Raw genomic sequence first — 21,320 nt, 5'->3', positions numbered from 1 at the left:
ATACAAGGTAACATAACGGGAATAAACAAGAGAATCCAGCAAAGAAAGAACAAGAATGAGGAGCTTATATACTGAAGAGTTTGATTATTTAGGTGGCTGTTTGGGAACCGGGTGCATCTGTGAAAGGAGACCAAATGTCTCCTCATGTTTACATGACAGGGATGTAAACAATAACCAAGTGGATGAAGCCTAAACTCTAATCCAAAGGAAACTAAACTTAAATGCAAAAAGCATAAAATTGTAAGATTAAGCAAAGAAACTAAATACAAAGGGATTAGCTGATAAGGCAAGATTTAAACTGATATGAATAAACAGGGAAACCAAAACAAAAAGCGAAAATGTATGTGATTCACTTCTGGCACTGCAGTTACATTATATCTGGCTTGTACATTTATGCCAAAATGTCTTTAACAATTCAAATCAGATGATTTTTTTAGAGTAAAAACACATCTAAATCTGTCATCAAAATGTTCATTTATTTCAGCAATTCAGTTCAAAAAGTTAATCTTTTGTATTATACAGATTAATACACAGGCTCATGTATTAGTCTATAATAATTATAGACCTCTTGCCAATCAAATTATTTTTTTGCATTTTCATTCTGTGTAAACTATAATCATCAGATTTGTAGTAAACCAGCAGAAATAAATATAATGATCTTTGTGTGACGCATCTACAATCAAGCACAAAATTCAAATTTGAAAGTACTTAATTTAAAGGTTTTTGTTGTAACTCATATTAATTCAAATTCTTCAAAGAGTTATTGTAGGCAGAGATGGCAGTTGGCAGGAAAGATTTCTTGTAGCTGTCAGTATTACAGCAAATTTGAAAAAGCCTCTGACTGTAGATGTAGTCTCAAGGTCAGGGTTATCTGTAATTTTCTTGATTTCATAAGGAATCCTGCTTTACACCGTCACTTAGTGGTACTGCAGTAGTCCCCAAAACAAAACCATCCTTCTATATCACGTTGTTGAGCTTTTTAAATCTCTTATTCTGATGCTGCTGCTACCCCAACAGATGATGGCAGAAGAGATTACGTTCTCCACTGCAGATTTATTGAATGTATGCAGCATCTTGCAGCAAACCTTAATCCATTCTCATTAATTCCCAAATAAAAATCCCAAAATTCATTTTTGGGTTTAGATTTGGCGTGTCAACCCAAAATTATTGGTGGTCCCCCACATCTGGATACCTTTTTCAAAACAGGCGCCCCTGGTTTAAACTCCTGCTGCTTGACCGATTCCGAATCGCAACAGAAAGGCTTCTTGAAGTCGTTTGATACGAGTCTTCTGATTGGTCTACTGAAACCGACTGTCTGAAACACATAATGTGATTGGTTAAGCTGACGTTGTGTTTTATTTTTTTCCATTCGATTGTTTCCCGTGTGAGTTAATGGCTCCTCCTGCTACGGAGAGAGACGGAGCTGGCACAGAGCAGTGAAACGGGGGTTAGCTGAAATACCACGGAGCGGGGTGAAAAAACAGCAATTACACCCCAAAAACAGGGAGGTTTAGGTCGCTATTGGAGGGGATATTTGGGGGAAAGGTCGTCTGGGTGGCTGTTCCAGTCGAGGGGCAACATTTTATCAGTGGGCAGTCGAGGATAGCGGCGTATTTTTCGACAACCAACTCCCCAGATGAACTCCCTCAGAGCCACCAACAGGAGACCCAGGCGAGTATCGAGGCCGCGCCCGGTGCAACCCGAACGAATCAACGGGGATAGAGGTAAGCTAGGCCACGGCCAGCTAATGGTTTTAAACAAAGGTTTTTTTTAGGCGAAACCATTCTTTTATGTAACCCTCTTTGTCACTACCGAGCTACTTAGCAGGCCTGGAGGCGGCGGGGTTTTTTTCTTTAGGAAAACCCGAGGCTTCTCGCTCTGTGGCTCAGGCCAGGCCGCGCTTTGTTTGGCTTGAGTGATCGGGGCTATAGCTAGCTCACCAGGTTAGGAGGAGGAGGTTGTGGGGGTTGTCTTCGCTTAATGCGTATGTAGCTAGGCGGACATCATAAATGGCTCATATATTCCCCAGCTTGAAGCTTAAGGGACGGCCTAACCCTTCGTAATCACAAGCTTCATGGCCGCTCGGCTGCTGCATTCCCAGCTGTCACAGCAATTTGTGCAAGTGCAAACCTTTAGGACTGCCATTTTTGGGGTGTAACGTTAACAAAAACATTAGCGGCGGCTCCAGGGGCAATGCTAGCTGGTTGCTCTTGCCTCGAGAGGACACGCACATCAGCTGTGACAGAGGATACTGTGTGATTTGGACTAATAACTTGGGTCAGCCGAATAGCCTCAGATTTGTTACTTTGAAGCTCGTTTTGTTATCGGATTGTCGGTCTATGCTAGTGGCGGCTTGATTTGTTTACACCGCGGATTTGCCAGCTACGCAGTTCAGTTTTTAGCTGTTAGCAGTCGACATCGACTGCTGTCCCTGATTTGACAGCACCACAAAAGACCAGTGTGGTTGTGGCTGGGACAACGACAAATGCATACAGATCAGGATCTTTTCAGGGTAACTACACATGAAAAAGGGTAGTTTATCTGCAGAAAGCGCATCTCCCGTTATCAATCACCAACCTTTGTCTGCTTTAACACCGAATGTGGGTCATAAAATAACTATTAAACGATTATATGTGGAGACTAAATATTAAACAGTGAGTTTTATTAGCTGATATTCTTTTATATATATATATATATATATATATATATATATATATATATAAGCTTCAATTTAGATTGAAACATGAGAAAGAGCCAAAATTATAAAACACATTGCCATAAAATGTTCAGCACATCATCTGTGGTGTTCTGCTTTTTTGTACTCATAATAAATGTCAGTTAATTTACTTTTTGATTGTCCCCTTATTCACCACTATTGATGGCAACATAAAATATTCGTACATTATTTTCCAGAAGCATTTTACATTTAAAGCCTGAAATAGAATACAATAAAAAATGTATGGAATAAAGACCTTGCTCAAGTTAGCAAGCATGTATTTATGTATCAAATCAGACTTTATTTTCAAAATATAGCTGCATAAAAACATTAGCTAACTGAACACAGTTTTGTTGGATCAAATGTTCATTTTTAAAAAATGATCATGTGCAATATTGTTGGTATTAGGGCAGTCAAAGTCCTTCCCACTGGTCTAATGTATTATCAATATTTAGCATGACAGTAGAAGTATAATACATCAATGCACAACCTCGGATAGTAACTTTCCTAGTTATATTTATACTCCATGTAGCTTATATGAGATGTTTTTAACAAGTGGGTGTGTTAATAAAATTTTCTAAATAGTTTTATATAATTTTCATCTAAAAGGGCAAGTAAAGATCTTTCAGAGACTTGAGACTTTTTAGTGTATAAACTTGAGATGCTTACAGTATTTTGAAATCTGGGTTATTTTGTCCCTTAATTTCAATCAAAATGTTTTAAAATCCGATAGAACTAAATATTCACCACAAAAATTGGCAAAATTTCTAAAAGACAGAGTTTTCTTCTTTTTTTCATATTGCCATACTTTGTGTTCGACATTGTGACGAATTGATTGAAATATAATTTTATTTGTAAGGAAATAATTCAAAGGCAATTACACATGAGCAATCAAAGAACAAATTTATAGAAATACATGAAAACATAACTATCATTCTACACTGACATTATACTCAATTTGAATGTTCAAAATCTGAGGTATTTCCATTACATTTTCAACAAAAAACTTTTTTTTTTTTACATATTACTTTTCAATTAGTCGCAATAAAAAGACCAGAAGATTTTCTAATCTATACATATGACTGTATACTTCAGGTTAGAGATATATCAATTAAGCTTTTCCTGACTGATTTCTGATATCTGAACTTGTGACTCTGATTTTGATCATTTTGTTGTTTGTTTCTTAGGGTTATAACATATAGAGAGAAAATGTGCTGCAAGCGTTAGTTTTGAATCTGACACAAAAAAAAAAGGGATTTAGAAGATTATTTGAAGTTATGCTTCAAAGCATAATCTTTATCTGATTTTTTTTTAATTCAGAAATGTGCATTAAATGTACATTCTACCAGTTGACTTTGGGTGCATTCACACCAGCCTTGTTTGGTCCGATTTAATCAAATTCTAGTTTTTGTCTAGAAAGTCCAGTTCATTGGAGAGGTGTGAGTAAATAATCGAACTCTGATGCAAACTCTGGTTCACCTAAAAACCTAGATTTCGGTTTGTTTAAAAAGATTGTGGTGCGGTTTGAATAGGTATGTGGATACCAAGTGGACCGGATACTGCTTTAACAGAAAAAAGCAAGTTGTTGTGCAACGGCATTCTGGGTAAATACAACCTAAACAAACGCGCAAGTTTATTGCTAGTGAGAGAAATGGCTCAGCTCTTTAGCCAAAGACAAAACAAAAATCCTACAACCACTAAAATCTGACCCTACGCCTTTTGTTTACATTTTGCGAAGAAGAATGCTGCACTAATGTCTTCGTCAGAGGTCTTTGTGTCGTTTTCTTCAGTGGTTCTTGGTGCAGCGCCACCACAGGCGAGGAGTTGAACAGGTTTTTCAAATGCTTTTGTTTGTTTGACACAGTGCAGTGTGAAAGCAAACTGCCCCAGCTGAAAATGTAAAAAATGTTGCAATTTCGGTTCCCAGCCTAACTGAGTCTTCCGGACTACAAGGTGTGAAAATGGTGGAAGTTCTATAAAGCATAGAGGGGGGAAATCTGACACTTTTAAGTACTGAGACGTCTATCCAGTTTGATTGTTGCATCTCTACTTAACACCCACAATGCTTTTCTGTTTAGATGAGGAGGCTCCTGCGGCCGCTGCAGCAGAAATGGCTATCGAGGAGTCCGGCCCAGGCGCTCAGAACAGTCCCTACCAGCTTCGACGCAAGACCCTGCTTCCTAAGAGAACCACCGCTGCCTCTGCCGCTGCCTCTGCCACCGCCTCTGCCTGCCCCAGCAAGGGCCCGATGGAGGTGAGCGTGAAAGCTGTTGCGCCTGTGCTTTGCTGCAGATTGCATTTTTGCTGCGTGAAGAGGGGAGAGATACCGATTTGTTGTCGTATTCACTTTTGAATCCCTCTGAGCTTTAAATCTCTGCTGCATTTTCAGGGAGCTTCCACTTCATCAACAGATGCCTTCGGTCATCGAGCCAAGCGGGCACGAGTGTCCGGTAAGACCCACGACCTTCCAGGTGTGTTTAAGCTCTTCAGCATGATGGGCAGCGTTTTCTAGTTTGGTTTAGTTTTTCTTTCTTTTTTTCTTTTTGCTGAGTTCCACTCTTGCACTGTTGCATTACAGTCCATCCGTACTGTAATGTTGACCTTTTCTTCAGACTTACACTGCCTTTTTTTGTGTATGTATTTGTATATTTTTAGCAGCCCCAGCAGAGCAGTATCTGCAGCAGAAGCTTCCAGATGAGGTGGTTTTGAAGATTTTCTCCTACTTGCTGGAGCAGGACCTTTGCCAGGCGGCCTGCGTGTGCAAGAGATTCAGCCAGCTAGCAAACGACCCCATCCTATGGTAAGATGATTTGTTCTTTCTTTATATCCTAATTTATAAGCAAAAGAGACCTATAAGAGTCTATACTTTTCCTTTCCCTATTTCAAGGAAACGGCTATACATGGAGGTTTTTGAGTACACGCGTCCCATGATGCATCCTGAGCCAGGCCGGTTTTACCAGGTCAGCCCTGAGGAGCACGAGCATCCAAACCCCTGGAAAGAGAGCTTTCAGCAGCTGGTTAGTACAACTTTATTTAATTTATACATTTTTCTTCATTTAATGCTTTGTTCAGTTTGGACACCCCAACAAGATGCTGTTGTTCAGACTTCTTATAATCCGTTTGTTTTTTGTTAAAAAAATATTTTGTATAAGCTTCTGAAAGGCCTTTTATTATTTAAACTGGTTCAACAACCTTTTTGGGCTTTTATCAGTAATATTTGGTCAGATTTGTAATTGATGTTTCAACTTCCTTTCGTTTGTCGATGGTTTTGGTTCATAACGTCTGGGTCAGGCGTTGGACAACGTTTTTACTCTGTTGCTACAAGTTTTACATATGTTTCAAATGTAAATCTTATTTAATATTTAATTAAAACTGAAAAGCACTAATTAATTAACCTAATTAATTTGAAAGTACTATGCCCTGTAATGTTTTAATTTTTCATAATCAAAAATATAGAATGAATGGTGGCGATGTTTAGCTTCGGTTGTCAACTGCTTATGGCTGCAGTGAAACACGTTTGCCATCTTGCTCTGTACAACAAGCTGATGTTTGCTGGGTACTTAGTTGGGCTATCTGCTCCGGTAGCCAGCTTGCAGATTGGCTGTACTTCTTGAGGCTCGTTTATTGTAATTTGAAGGCAGCATTATTTTTAATAACAGTTGTTTGGTGCTTCTCTTGTTTGAAGACATATATTAAAGGGCCAAATTGGTTTTTCATTAAATAAAAAACAAAAAAACAAATGAAAAGTAGCAACAATGGAATTAGCCTTGCTGCGCTGCGCTACTCTTTTCCTCATATAGATTAAAAAAAAAAAAACAGGTCGCTCTGGTTTTCTCTGGCATCTCATCAATATGACTTTAAACCAGAGGAGCAATATGACTGTAGATGTAAACGGTGTTGTAGAAGGCTCAGGATATTTAGTTTTGAAGAATCTACAGCTGAGTACTCTGCCATCTTTGTGAAAATGATTACCTCTCATTATACAGTCTGGGTTTGAAGCGTTTGTAGCGTTGGTGTTGTTTTCACTTTTAACAAGCAAAATTACCTGCAGAAGCTGATATCCAACCTACATTCGCTAGTTTTGATCTTTTTGCGTTGTGTTTTTGTATTGCAGTACAAAGGTGCACACGTAAAGCCCGGCTTTGCTGAACATTTCTACAGTAACCCCGGCCGATACAAAGGGAGAGAGAATATGCTGGTAAGTCCAAACCCTCAGCTGGAAGACAAAAACGGTTGATTACCGTCGATCATCACTTCTCTAAATTGTGGAAGGATGCGCTTGTTTTGCCTGAAAGTGTTTGTGTCTCTCCTCTCGCAGTATTACGACACCATTGAGGACGCTCTCGGCGGTGTTCAAGAAGCCCATTTTGACGGTCTCATCTTTGTTCATTCTGGCATCTATACCGATGAGTGGATTTATATAGAGTCTCCCATCACCATGATCGGTGCAGGTATGTGGCCATCATAAAGAGACGCTGAAGATTTGCTAATTCTTCTATAGGCAGTCTGTATGCTAACCAACCTCTCTGTTTAATGGACGGTCTCTGCTTCCCTCTCAGCACCTGGTAAAGTAGCAGACAAAGTCGTCATAGAGAATACTAGAGATTCAACGTTTGTCTTCATGGAGGGTTCAGAGGATGCATATGTGGGATACATGACCATTAAGGTAAACAAATACCCTTTTGTCATATTTTTTTATGTTGTCATAATAAATAAAAATATTTTTAGTACCTATTCATAATAAGGAATACAATTATTAGTTTAGAACATGGGATTTTTCTGTTTAACTAAAAGAAAATGTATAGTTCATCTAAAAAAAAAAATGCAGATTTGGATGTTTTCAGGTTTCTGATATTACTAAGAAATCCAGTTTTGGTTTTTTTTTCTCCCATCAGAAAAAGCTTCCTCGTTACATGAATTTTGAAATGTTGAAAACCTTTTGGAAAGTTTTGCATAAATAACGGTGTGCATTCTCTCCAGTATTCACACAGAGATTGCTGTTTTGGTAAAGCTAGCATGCTAATTGCTAATATTAGATGTCAAACCAGGTTCTCGCTGCTCAGTTACTTTCTGTCTCAGAAAAAATCTTTTTTTCATGAAGGAATTGTAAGAAAATTTCTGACGCTGTGTGTGAATTATAGATTTGTGGTCGTTCAGTGTGAGTGTTACGTCAAGTAGTGTGACATTATCTGGGAGGATCTTACAGAGTGCTGCAATGTACATCTGATAATTGTCTTATTTTGAAAAGCTGTGACTGCATCCACATCTTTCTCTCTTTGCACTTCCTTTTCTCACCCTTCTTGGGGTTCGACTCCAGTAATAAACAAATCAAGCAGTCTGACATGAGTTACAACTAAGGTTTTATTGATATCAAGCGTTCAGTACGACATGATCCAGTTCTGTACGATTTAAAAAAAAATCTGTGTCTGGAGGGTCCAAGACGTCAATCTCACAATTATTTTGGAATGCATGAAAACCTTGTTTAACAGAGACCGCTCTCTTACGACACTGTAGCCTCTACACTAAAACAAATGACAGAAAGTGTAGAATAATATACAGTGCTGTGAAAAGTAGATATGTTGCTTTCTGAGTTTTTTTGCCATTAGAAGTTATATTTTAGTCATTTATTATATCTGCAGGTTACATAATAATCAGGAGTGGGTTTGTGAAACTGAGCTCATAACGCAAGACCGCAACTTCCTACTTCATAAAATGTAAACAAAAATGGAGTGGTGGCGTGAGATTTTACCCGTTGAAGGGTTTCTCTTTTGTTGTGATAAAAGACCATGAGCCATTTCTCCCTCTATCGTGCAACACTCGCACGTTTGCTTGAGTTGTGTTTACCCAGAATGCTCTTGCTTCCGCATATGCATTCGAAACGCACCGCGGTTCATTTAACTTTATCAAAGCCTAGGTTTTTTAAGTGTATCAGAGTTTGCTTTTTTTGGTCCGCGTCAGTTCGATTGGACATTCATACCTGCGCAAACAAACCAGATTTCTAGACAAATGAACTAGAGTTCATTTAAAACGGGTCCGTCTAAAATCCTGTGCTGTTAATACAGTGGAATAACTTGGGACTGCACTGATTTTAATGAGATCTGCAATGATTGAAGTATCTATAAAAACTGATTCAAAGACTTTGAACCAGTTTTTATAGATAAGATATTAAAATGACTGTAGAAAGGGGGAGTTGGACCGGCCTCTCTGACTGAAAAACAAAACCTATAAGGTCCAAGAGTCATTTAGTATTGCAATAATGTATCTTTGTGAATATGTTGTTTGCTTTGGGTTTTATTTCTCTCTGATGTCCCCAAGGCAAAAGAATAGCAGTGTGTGCTCTCTATTAAGCAAGGTTAGCCAAATGGCGCGAACTATAATCATCTTGTTTCCTCATTATATTATAACTCTGAGCTGTTAGCGGCTTCGACACTTGCAGAGTGCCGTGTGGATGTGGTGGGTAGACAGAAGTGCTGTCTGCTCTCCTGTCCTCTGTCTGACCTCAGCTTCTGTTCCCTCTTCAGTTTAATCCAGATGATAAATCGGCGCAGCATCACAACGCCCACCACTGTCTGGAGATCACAGTCAACTGCAGCCCCAACATCGACCACTGCATCATCCGCTCCACATGCACAGGTAACCAGACACACACACCAACACCTCCTGTTCTAGTCAGAGGACGCTTCATCACATTTCCTTATAATCTGATAAACCCACACTTTGCAGCAGTAGCGTGTATTGAAAGGATTTTAGTTTGTGATAAGTAGAAATGATCCCTATATTTGGTATAATAAACTGACATTTAATACTGGACATTTCAAACTTGCCTATTTTGGTTTAGCAGGTTATAAAAATGGAAAAGTAAAGTGCAAACATTTGTTTTTTTTGGTCACATGTCTGAACTGGTGTTTGATCATGTTATTTTATTTTTAAATTGGTTCTCAGTTTGGATTATAGTCTGGATTGATGGTTGATTGAAGAATATTCCTGATTTAGTATTCGTACACTTCAACTCTTTTAGACCTATGTTTAAAATCTCCACCTGAATATTTTTGCTTATTTTAATTGTATGCAGTTCTTTAAATGTCTTTAAATGTCCTGTCAGTATTTAAATGTTCTGTAAGTAATGTATATGTGAGTATATATATATTTGCCCAACTAAAACTTTCAATCTCTAGCAAAGTTATCTTTGTAATTTACCGTCCATTAACAGAGTTCCCTTCAGATTAATTTCCATAATAACCCAATATTGGCTGGAAAGCGAAATGTCTCCCCTTTTAGAAAATGTTGGAATTTTTCAGATAGCGCAAAATGTGAAGCCATCTCTTTTTGCGTTTTAATGTAGAAATATCTCTCTGCGTTGAAAAAGTCAAATCATCCTATCGAGAAATAGACCCAGTAACTCACAAAAATGAAACGAAAGAATTATATGTCGATACCCGTTACTGCATCAAATCTCATGATGCAAACCGTTTTCTCATTCTGCTGGTTGATGGGTTTATAGATTAAAAACGGTGGGAAGTCTTGGATTTGATCCATTTATTTATCCCAAAGGGATATTTAATGTCGTCTTAACTCAGATCATCCAAGTATTTTTGCGATGCTATTAGTAATCAGTCTTACAATGAATTTGAAGAGGCCTCTTTATGTTTTGTATCTTTAATGATGCACAAACTTCATAAAAATATGTTTATTGTTGATCAGGAAAAAATACAATAAACTAATTTTTGCATTTTTTTTAATGTAATAAATTTTGTGGCCAGTTGTTTAAATTTGCCAGTTTTGGCCTACAAGGCAAAAAGTTTGTACAGCACTGCTCTAGTCTATACAGACACCTTTCAAGTACACTCTAGATGCTTTCCATGAATATATTGTTAAAGTTTTCAAATCTGTATATTTGTACAGAAAAAGATACTTTTTTTTTTTAAGGTTTTTATACGTTTTGTGCATGTCTGTTCAAATGTTTTTTTGAACAGACATAAATGTACTAAATTGCAAATTCGTTTGATAACTTTGCGCCAGTACAGCACATTTAAACACACCAAAAGGTTGTCGGAAAGTGCAATTAGGAATTATAAATACAATGTAAAATAAATAATAAAGTATGATGTAGCTCAAAACACAAAGCATAGACTTGGACTGAATAGATCTGCCACATTGTCACAGAAACCTGATCTAGAATTTGTTTTTTAATACCGATACAGATATGAGTATCGGATTGGTGCATCTCCAGTTTTGTAAGACCTTTATTTTCGTCTCTGTGTCCAGTGGGTTCAGCCGTGTGTGTGAGCGGACAGGGCGCCTGTCCAACTATCAAACACTGCAACATCAGCGACTGTGAGAACGTGGGTCTGTACATCACAGACCACGCACAGGTAAAATCAAACGGCACGTTTTAACCAGCAACATGCAACACACAGTCTCGCCAACCGAAAACTTTTTGTCTTCGCAGGGCATTTATGAGGACAATGAAATCAGCAACAACGCGCTGGCAGGAATTTGGGTGAAGAACCACGGTAACCCCATCATTAGGCGTAACCACATTCATCACGGACGAGATGTAGGAGTGTTCACGTTCGATCACGGCATGGTGAATGCAGCTACGACACGTCTTACCTCGAGCGACTCCTTCACACAACCTCACCTGTGTGTGTCTTCCCCCCACCCCCTGCATTTGTTTTAGGGTTACTTTGAGAACTGTAACATCCATAGAAATCGCATAGCTGGCTTTGAGGTGAAGGCGTACGCCAACCCCACGGTGGTCCGCTGCGAGATCCACCACGGCCAAACGGGAGGAATCTATGTCCACGAAAAGGGGCGGGGCCAATTTATAGAAAACAAAATCTATGCCAATAACTTCGCTGGTGTTTGGATCACGTCCAACAGCGACCCGACGATACGGTAAGAACGCAGACGTCCCTGAAGCAGAGTTCGTATGAGTGCTTGAAATCCTTGAAAATCCTTTAAGTTCAGTTTGGTGTCTCCAGGGTTTTGGAAAGTGCTTGATTTCTGTATAAAGTCCTTGAAAGTGCTTAATATTCAAACGGCACAGTTTTGTAATAAAGTGAAATCTATCATGTGGTTAAATTTGGAAAACTGTTCTTACAGTTGAAACTAGATATTTTTCTACACCAAATAAAAAAACTTCTTTTCTTGCTTTAGTTAAAATTACCTAAATTATTTATATTCGCTAAATGCCAGAAAACTTTGCAAGAGCATCTTTTAACATGATATGTTTGGATTGTTTTAGTATAATAAATATTTATTATTCTTAACGGCTCGGTGACTTATTAAAATAAATGGTGGCTTATATTTTACACCTTAAACAACTTTAGTGATAGTCGTTAAATTAGTGTTTTGTTCTTGGACCAATCAGGCGTATAGGGTGTGTGAGAGAGAGACATTTCAAAACATCAATTTTTGTTCTATTTTAGTTTATTACTATCACAAGTCATTATTAATAACAGTAATAAATATAATTTAGAATTTAAGCTTTTATTTTAGTACATTTGTGTTGTTTTTATCTCCTTGGTGCTGGAAAAGTTTGAAAACTGACCTTGAAAATTCCTGAAAAGTGTACAAACTCGTTTGTTTCACCTTATTCCTTCCTCTTGTTTTCAGTGGAAATGCTATATTCAACGGTAACCAAGGTGGAGTGTACATATTTGGAGACGGCCGTGGGTTAATAGAAAGTAATGACATCTATGGTAACGCCTTGGCTGGGATTCAGATCCGAACAAACAGCTGCCCCATTGTAAGGCACAACAAAATCCACGATGGGCAGCATGGAGGCATCTACGTGGTAAATGCCTCCTCCTCAAATCTTTGTCCCAATCCACTCTAGCAGGGGGAAAAATGTGATCCTAAGATGAGCGGTCGTGTGTTTTATTTCAGCATGAGAAAGGCCAGGGAGTGATTGAGGAGAACGAGGTTTACAGCAACACGTTGGCTGGAGTCTGGGTGACCACAGGGAGCACTCCTGTCCTCCGCAAGAACCGCATTCACAGCGGCAAACAGGTACACAAAAATCATCTTGCGTATGATTTATTTACTTATGTGGTACTGCATGTCAAGGTTTTCCTGTCTTTCAAAGAAAACAAATAATGAGGTTTTAGCAAATGTATACATTTTGTTTCACCAGCCCCAGTGGCTGGTTTAAGAAAATTATCATTTCTACCAACAACTTGACAAAACATCATTTTCTTCTTAAAAAGACATGCGCATTTAGGCCTGTCACAATAAATCAATTAATCACATATTCGTTAAAAATGGCTCATTAATTTCTTATTATTTTCTAATTTCTCTCTCTTCCTACCAATTTTGTTTTCTGAGACTTTATAATTAATTTTATTTGTCTGTTTTTGTTTAGTATTTAGCATAGTTAGAATGTCTTCCATTTCCATTGTTAAATGTTCATTGGAGTTTAATTATTTTTATCTTTGAAAATATGCTATTGCATTATTATGACATTACATCAAAACTGTCTCAAAGCAACAATATTATCATTTATAGCAATAATTTCTGGGACAATATATCGCCTAGCGAAAATTTGTTATTGTGACAGGCCTGTGTGTGATATTTGTCTTAAATTCAAAAACCTTATTATTATGGAGAAAATACTGTACTATTAAAAAAATAAAATCAAAAAAGTTAACAGTAAACTGGAAGTTTCCTTAAATATTCAGATGGATGCATGAGCTGCCAATTCAAACCCACATACTTCTGTTTTCATACCCATTTGTTTCATAAAACTTTATATTTCCTAGTGTATTTTTTTTATTACAGAAGTCGATAATCATAAAAATGCTAAAGTGTGGTGTAAATGTTAATTTAGTTGCTTATTATTTTGCAGAAATTTAATATTGAACCAAATATCCTCTGATAATATTTTTTGGATATCTCTTTGTGAATTGTATTTTTAGTATCACCATTAAAAACTGTATTTCTAGCTTTAAGAAATATGCAAAAGGTAAAGTGGCCTTTTTGCCACTAATTTAATGTTTTTTGTCCTTTAGGTTGGTGTGTATTTCTATGACAATGGCCACGGCGTGTTGGAAGACAATGACATCTACAATCACATGTACTCTGGTGTACAGATAAGGTAACAACTCTTAATACCTGCGTATTCAATGAAAACACTGAATGAGATGAAGATATTTTTCTTTCAGTCCAAAATTTCAAATGGAATCATTTAGTTCCTTGCCAAAACATAATCCTAGTCCCATGCTACAGTAATCCTGTTGAAATCAATGCTATGTATATAATTTACACCCAAGTATCTCTGCAGTGCAGTAAAATTAGCCTGGAGAATAAATTAGTATTTTTTTATGGGAACTAAAACACAAATCTAACAATTTTTTCTCATTAAAACACATTTTTTCTTGGAATTTTAGAACATTTGTCTGGTAAATTATGTTAATTGTGTCTATATTGTTGTAATTAGACAAACAATCTAGTATAATGGTCCTAAAACTCCATCGTCTAACTCATTAAAGGGATAATTGGGGTAAAAACCACTTTTTGAAATAGTTTGTCATTTGTAAATTCTTTTTTAGAAAAGAAAACCATTAAAAAAATTTTAAAATCAAATCTGGTTTGAAAAAATCAGATTTTATTTTTAAACCGTATTACTCAGACCTACTATGAAGGGATTTTTGAGGCGAGTAAGGGTCTCTGAAAGCCATTAATCAGAAAGTATCCATACTTTGAACTTGATAAAACCAGATTATTTTACTCAATCGTGTGTTGAAACTCGTCTTCCTTTGAAATCAGCAGAAAATAATTGAGTCTGTTTTAATCGGCAGGACGGGAAGCAACCCAAAGATACGGCGCAATAAAATCTGGGGAGGGCAGAATGGAGGGATTTTGGTCTACAACTCAGGTTCGTATTTGCATCTCTGACGGCACCAGTGGGACGTCCAACGTGGAGTCAAAGGTTCATCTAACGCTGCTGTTATGTCGCAGGGTTGGGCTTCATCGAGGACAATGAAATCTTTGACAATGCCATGGCGGGAGTGTGGATCAAGACAGACAGCAACCCTACATTGCGGAGGAACAAGATCCATGACGGCAGAGATGGAGGCATCTGCATCTTCAACGGAGGCCGAGGTACAGAAATTCAGCTGTCACAAGATCGAGTGCACTCACAAATCTTCACAAATGTTAATTAAATTAATGGTTTATTAGATTTAAATTGGCTCCAGAAACTAATAACATCAGCTCAGACCTTCTTTAAATGTTGTAGTTTAGCCACCATCCAGCAGAGGGCGCCACTGGCCAGCATTAAGCCAGTTGATACAGAAACAAACACGGAGGGGTCATACTAGAATGGGAAAGAAACAGTTCCTCCAGAGACTGTGTGGGTTTCAAAACGGGCTTTACGCGGTTCTATTTTTAAATAAAAAATACTCGACAAGCTCTTTAACGTCGCTCATTCAGCCAAAGCAGCGCCAACTTCTCGATCAAAAATAGCAGATTTACTGACGGGGAAAAATTGTAACATGATGGAAAAAAACATCCAATATGCACGGTTGATTTTGATGACTGTCGTGAGTTTATGAACTTCATGGAACAAAGTTTTATAATTTCTTCAAGAGCAAATGCATTTCCGAATTAAGAGTTTCATATATTCTTTTCATCTTTAGTTTTTATATTTGGTAACCTAAGAGGCTCCTCTTTTGTTATGTTTTATAAATATGTTAAAGTTAATAATATGAGAAACACAATTTTCTTTCTATTCAGTCGGTCTTTAACATGGGTGACACAATGTTGTTGTTTTTTTAATCCAGAATATGAAAACTTTAGCCCATTATGTTACGAAAAGACAGCCAGCCCTCTTGATGCAAAACAACAAAATGATCAATAAGATCAATCAACTTTAAATTAACTCAACCGATAACTTACAGCCCTAGATTTATTGCAGCTCGCCTTCTGTTTCAAACCAGATGTCATTTATTGAACGTTGATGTTTCCAACTTGTTCTGTTGAAGCGTATGAAAAAACATCTTCCCTGCAGGTTTGCTAGAAGAGAACGACATCTTCAGGAACGCGCAGGCCGGCGTGCTCATCAGCACCAACAGCCATCCCACGCTCCGCAAGAACCGCATTTTTGACGGCTTTGCTGCAGGTTGGCTTCACAGACTCTTCTAGATCAAAAAACTACATCATTTGATCTCCTTTTGGCTTACAGTTGACGTGTCATTCACTAAACCAGGTATTGAAATCACTAACCACGCAACGGCAACGTTGGAGGGCAACCAGATCTTCAACAACCGCTTCGGGGGGCTTTTTCTGGCCTCAGGAGTTAATGTCACCATGAAAGGTAAGAGGTTGTTTACGTCCATTACAGCTGGGCATGTTGTGGTTGTGCTACACTGCAAAAACACAAAGGTTAAAAAATATTTTAACATTTTCTACTGCAAATATCTTTGTATACGTGAAATAAGGCAAAACTAACTTAGAATTAACTTTTCAGCAAATATAGGAGCTTGTTTAAGTAAATATCTACTTAATATTGATAAAAACATACCAGCTCTAATGGCTGATTATTTCGCTTAAAACAAGATTTTTTTTTTGTGCCAATGACTAGTAATTTTTTTTATTAATATTAAGGATTTATTGACTTAAACAAGCTCCTATATTTTGCTAAAAGTTCAGTTATGTTGTAGCATGTTGGACTAGATTTTGTCTTATTTCAAGTGTACAAAGAAACTCAACCAAAAATACTTTATCTTGTGTTTTTGCAGTTTATATCTGCTTACTAACTATTAAATGTTCCCCGTCAGATAATAAAATTCAGAATAATCAGGATGCCATTGAGAAGGCGGTGAGCAGAGGACAGTGTCTCTACAAGATCTCCAGCTACACCAGTTACCCCATGCACGACTTCTATAGGTAAAAAAAACTGAAATGGGTCCGACTTACAATTTCTATTGCAGTTTTAAGTTTTAATTTAAATGATTTTTTTGGTTTTCTAGGTGTCACACCTGTAATACAACAGATAGGAATGCCATCTGTGTTAACTGCATCAAAAAGTGTCACCAAGGACACGACGTAGAGTTTATACGACACGATCGGTGAGCTTCTTTCGTTCTTTATTTTTACATTTTGTCAGTTAAATTCATGTTTGCTTAATTTTTTTGTTTCTAAAGCTCTTGAGAAAAATGCCTCCAGACTTTGAGAAAATTTTGCATTTGACGATTCTTTAAAGGACAGGCGTCTTGATTTAAAACTTTTATTAAACACGTGATTAAACCATAAGTTTCATGGTTTTCCTCATGTTTTATAGAGCACAATTGGTCACCTACAGATGTTAATTTTAATGATTCACGCTCTCCTCCAGGTTTTTCTGCGACTGCGGCGCAGGAACGTTGTCCAACCCGTGTACGCTGGCCGGAGAGCCCACACATGACACGGACACTCTGTACGACTCGGCGCCGCCCATCGAGTCCAACACGCTACAACATAACTGAAGGCGGCGGCTCGAGTTAACGCCCTCAGATAAGCAAACAAACACATTACATCACACACACACACTCACACACACCCAGTTCTAAACGTGCATCCGCCTGCAGCTATAAGGACCCAGAGAGACTCTGAGCTCAGCGCTCTCAGTGGAAGAGGCTGCAGAGGAAGCAGCTTCATCTGGCGCCAGCCGCACTCGCTGCAGCGGGTCACTAGAGGGAGCCGTGGAGCTTCCTGAAGCGATGCTTCGCAGCAGACTGTAAACAAAGAAGACTGGGAAGGGCGGGTTGCTCTGAGGGACTTTCGAGGTCCACCTGGTGGCACTTAAAGCATGAAGATCTCCACACAGCTAATCCTCTTATGAACCGCGGTTAAAAAGACTTCCTGCTTCCTCGCAGCTGCCATCCCCATTGGATTAAAAAAAAAAAAAAAAAAAAGGAAAAGATTGATCGTGCGTGTGTGTATGCGTGTGTATGAGAGCGAGAGAGAGAAACGGAGCACTTGGGCTTTTTTTTAAAAAAAAAATATATATATATATATATGTTCTGATGAATGGATTTTATTTCAATTCTTTCTCATGTAGTTTTGTATTTTCAAGCAAAAAGCTGACTGTATTTGAATGTCTTTTATTTTATTATATATTATTATAATTATTATTTTTGTTTTTCCTTTGGTTAGCGTCCCTTCCCCTCCCCGCCTCCCGCCACGTCGGACTGCAGAAGCTGAAAGGTTCCAGTGGTGAATTTCTTTCTGTGAAAGAGAAGCTTGTTAACACTAAACCCTCTCCTGTGAGTTAGTTTAAATGGCCGGTGGAGGAGCTCCACACTTGTATAAAGAGGTGTGTGTAAATGTGTGTCATGTACAGTGCAAACTTTGTGTGTGTGTGTGTGTGTGTGTGTGTATGCGTGCGTGCGCGCGCGTGTGTTTATATGTTGATGCAGTCAGTGTTTTGTGGAGAGGGTTTCAATAGGGGGCGCCACAGACCCCTTTTTAACTGGAACCTGGTCAATCTGCAGCGCCCTGTATCCCTTCCCCTCCCCCACCCGTTTCTGCCCTCCTCCCAGTGTATCGTGGTGACTTTGGCTCCTCATGCAGCCTGAATCGTATGCATGTACCATAACATCTAGACTTAATATATTGTGAAGTATTCAATAACCATTAGTAGATGCTAGTTGAAATTCAAAAAGGGGTATACTTTCTTAGAAAGACAAAAGAAAACTGAAAACTTGCCATTTCTAAGAAAATAAAACTTTATTAGATCAAACATGTCTGGGTTTTTATTCACTTGCTCTGATTTAAAATGTCCAGTGGAGCTAAATATGCATCTCTAAGTTAAAATAAAGTTTGTTTTTTTTTAACTCAAAAAGAAAAACTGCAAAAACATCATAGGGTGGTCTAGTTTGTAGTGAAAATATCTTAATAAATTAGAAATAAAACTAAAATAATCTTACAAGTAACTTTTCAGCAAAATATAGGAGCTTGTTTTAAGTCAATAACTGTTTAATATTGATTTTTTTTAAGTATAGTTGATTATTTCACTTATAAGATTCTTTTCCCTTTTCGCAAGAAATATTCTGATTGAACCAGAACATTTTCATCAATATCAAGGAATTTACTTAAAAACAAGCTCTTACATCTTTCTGAAGTTACTTCAAACTTTATTTTATTTCTAGTTTTCATTATTTACATTACTTTCTTTAACTTTGTATTTTTGCATTGTATAGTTGATGTTTACATTCAGACGTTTTCCCCCCAGTAAATCAAAATCAAACCAAACTTGTTTTGTTTTTGGTCAGAATTACCATTTGCTAAATGCCCAAAATAGAGAAATAATGTTAGAAATGTCTTCAAAGTCAATCTGACATGTTCCCACCATGTTTGGAAGTCTTTCTTTTCCTGGATTTATGGTAAACATGTAATATAAATTAATCTGCCAGTACGTTTTCCATCAACATCAAGGAATTATTTACTTAAAACAAGTTCTTATATCTTGCTGCAAAGTTACTTTGGCCTTATTTTAAATGTAATGAGATATTTACACTGGGAAGTAAACCAAAAGCACTACGATTTTGTTTTTGCAGTGTATGGAGTGTAAATCCAAAGTTTGGTGTCTGTGCCATTATTCCTGTCTTTTCCTCATCAACTGACAGTTTAGGAGGAGATGAGATTTGTTTCTTAGGAGAAGAGAACTTCAAGGAGGTATGAGATTTTTTTAAATCCACTTTACTTCTATTAGTCTGGAGTAATATTTTATTCTTAAAAGTCATGTTTTCATTGGCTGGAAGCAGGAAAAAAGGTTTCAAAACATCAGTCTGTACATAATGTTTCACTTAGCGATATCTAATTTATTGAACATGACTGTATAAAATAAAGGGAAGCCAAACATAATGCGAGAATAAGGTCAAAACATCGTGGTTCGCCTTCTTACTGTGCTTTTGCAGATGGAACTAAACCGCTTCTGTTCTGTGCATCGAGTCACAGGTCTTTGGGGTGTAACTTTAATTACACGCAGTGAAACTCGTGTTGTAATTTTATGAAACGTGACCAACAGTGGAAACAATGCAGAACATAAGGTTTACACTGGAAAAGCGTGAAAAGAAAAAGCCAATTGGACCAGATAGCGATGGCGGCGACCACCACCGGCACGCCTGCAGGGTCGCCATCACCCCTCTTTATTCCGGGCAGAATTTGAATTATGACCAGCTTCTTGGAAATGTCGATCCGCTGAACATGCTTGTTTCGACACAGAGACCTGCTCCAGAGCGGCACACCGCAGGTATTTACGCCCGGGTGGATTATTCCCTGGTGGCGAAACAAAAATGTGCCATGAAAACCCAAAAGCTCATAATTCTCAGAAGCTCTCGGCTTGTGGCTTCCTCATTTAGATTGGTACAAAGAAGGTGCAGAGAGGTATTTTTTTACCCTCAACATTTGCTTTAGCCAATGTGAACTTAAACGAGACAAAATCTCTCGTTTTAGGTGAGTGATAAAGACGATTTAGCAAAATCATTGCTTTTTCTTTAACATTTTGTGACCTAAATTTCAAATCTCCGTCTGGATATTTTTTTTTAACTTATTTTAATTGTGCGTAGTTCTTTAAATGTCTTCGGAGTAAATGTATTTTCCCATTTATCTTTAACTGAAACTTTCAAAAACCTAGGAAGTAATTTTATTTATTTATCGTCCATTAAAGGAGCGCCCCTCAGATTAATTTCAATACCTGCTACGGCGGGGGTGAAATTACCGTAATAACCCGATATTGGCGACAAAGCGCAACGACTCTTTTTGAAACCGTTGGAATTTTTCAGATAGCGCAAAGTGTGGCGGAATTACGGTAGGCCGCTCCGTTCGGTCTGATTAAACAATGAACTTTGGTAACTTCTGGTTAACCGAGTCAAACCTGTGGATGCTTTTTAGGGCCACACCTGAATCACAATGCTTCCTTGTTAGACACGATGGAAAAGTACAAAAAATAAAAATAAACAGAAAGTGAATTGTGGTTCTGCACAAGTCAAGTTCATCTTTGAAAACCATGTACTATTTAACTATTCAAACTATTATAAACAAGCATAGACATGATGGGAAAGGTCAACCATCACAATATAGTAACACGTGTATTGGCTGAAAGGCCACTCAGTGAGGAGGAAGGCATTACTCCAAAAGAAACATAAAGACAGACCACAGTTTGCAAATACACACATGGACAAAGAACTTTGTTTTTTGGAGAAATGTCTTGTGACCTGATGAAACTAAAGTGGAAGAGTTTGGCTGTAATGAACATTGTCTTCCACATGGACAATAACTCTAAACAGCTAGTCGTTACAACCAAAATTAATCAATGTTTTGGTGTGGAGTAAAACACTCACTTTTCCCACAATTTTGCTCAAATATTATGCAACACAAATCTGAGCATGCAGTGAGACTGATTAGTCTGCATACATCTGTCAACAAATAATATGTGGTGTGCACAATTTGATTTTCAGCTGCTTTCTAAATACATTGTTTCATGTGATCAACCCTGGTTGCTTCAAATGCTCGTTGCTTCGGCTTTGTCGCTCTAAATTTAAAGGAAAACACGTTTGCAAACTAATCTTTTTCCAAACGGAGATGAGAATCGAGTGTAATGTTGTAAAAAGTAATGGTC

The 21,320-nt window shown here is 37.8% G+C and overlaps 1 protein-coding gene across 4 annotated transcripts; it reads left to right on the top strand.

The window, feature by feature from the left end:
* The first annotated feature begins 1,387 nt into the window (after nt 1-1,387).
* fbxo11b (F-box protein 11b) lies at nt 1,388-18,440 on the top strand. 4 transcript variants are annotated; one of them, XM_008437081.3, is made up of 22 exons: nt 1,388-1,724; nt 4,795-4,970; nt 5,106-5,166; nt 5,375-5,516; nt 5,604-5,733; nt 6,831-6,914; nt 7,035-7,167; nt 7,276-7,382; nt 9,238-9,349; nt 10,982-11,088; nt 11,166-11,303; nt 11,397-11,614; nt 12,335-12,515; nt 12,608-12,730; nt 13,729-13,814; nt 14,518-14,594; nt 14,678-14,821; nt 15,729-15,839; nt 15,927-16,034; nt 16,498-16,606; nt 16,690-16,788; nt 17,055-18,440. In XM_008437081.3, exons 1-22 carry the CDS (start codon nt 1,637-1,639, stop codon nt 17,182-17,184), a joined length of 2,664 nt encoding a protein of 887 aa, XP_008435303.1. In that variant the 5' UTR covers nt 1,388-1,636; the 3' UTR covers nt 17,185-18,440. The 4 variants fall into 4 exon arrangements, with proteins under 4 accessions (XP_008435303.1, XP_008435302.1, XP_081457212.1 ...); XM_008437080.3 differs by having other exon boundaries at nt 5,372-5,516; XM_081601086.1 differs by having other exon boundaries at nt 5,106-5,187.
* The last annotated feature ends 2,880 nt before the right edge of the window (nt 18,441-21,320 follow it).

The sequence above is a fragment of the Poecilia reticulata genome, chromosome 19, assembly GCF_904066995.2.
Source record: "Poecilia reticulata chromosome 19, P_reticulata-male-v2, whole genome shotgun sequence".
NCBI classification, from domain to species: domain Eukaryota; kingdom Metazoa; phylum Chordata; class Actinopteri; order Cyprinodontiformes; family Poeciliidae; genus Poecilia; species Poecilia reticulata.
The sequence above is the reverse complement of the archived record's forward strand: the minus strand, read 5'-3'. Positions and strand labels throughout refer to the sequence as shown.

Excerpts from the sequence above, each read along its gene's own strand:
- fbxo11b (XM_008437079.3), top strand. The coding sequence starts at position 1,637 with ATGAACTCCCTCAGAGCCACCAACAGGAGACCCAGGCGAGTATCGAGG. Across the intron at positions 1,725-4,794 it reads ACGAATCAACGGGGATAGAG|ATGAGGAGGCTCCTGCGGCC; the intron begins GTAAGCTAGGCC and ends TTTTCTGTTTAG. Across the intron at positions 16,035-16,497 it reads AGTTAATGTCACCATGAAAG|ATAATAAAATTCAGAATAAT; the intron begins GTAAGAGGTTGT and ends GTTCCCCGTCAG.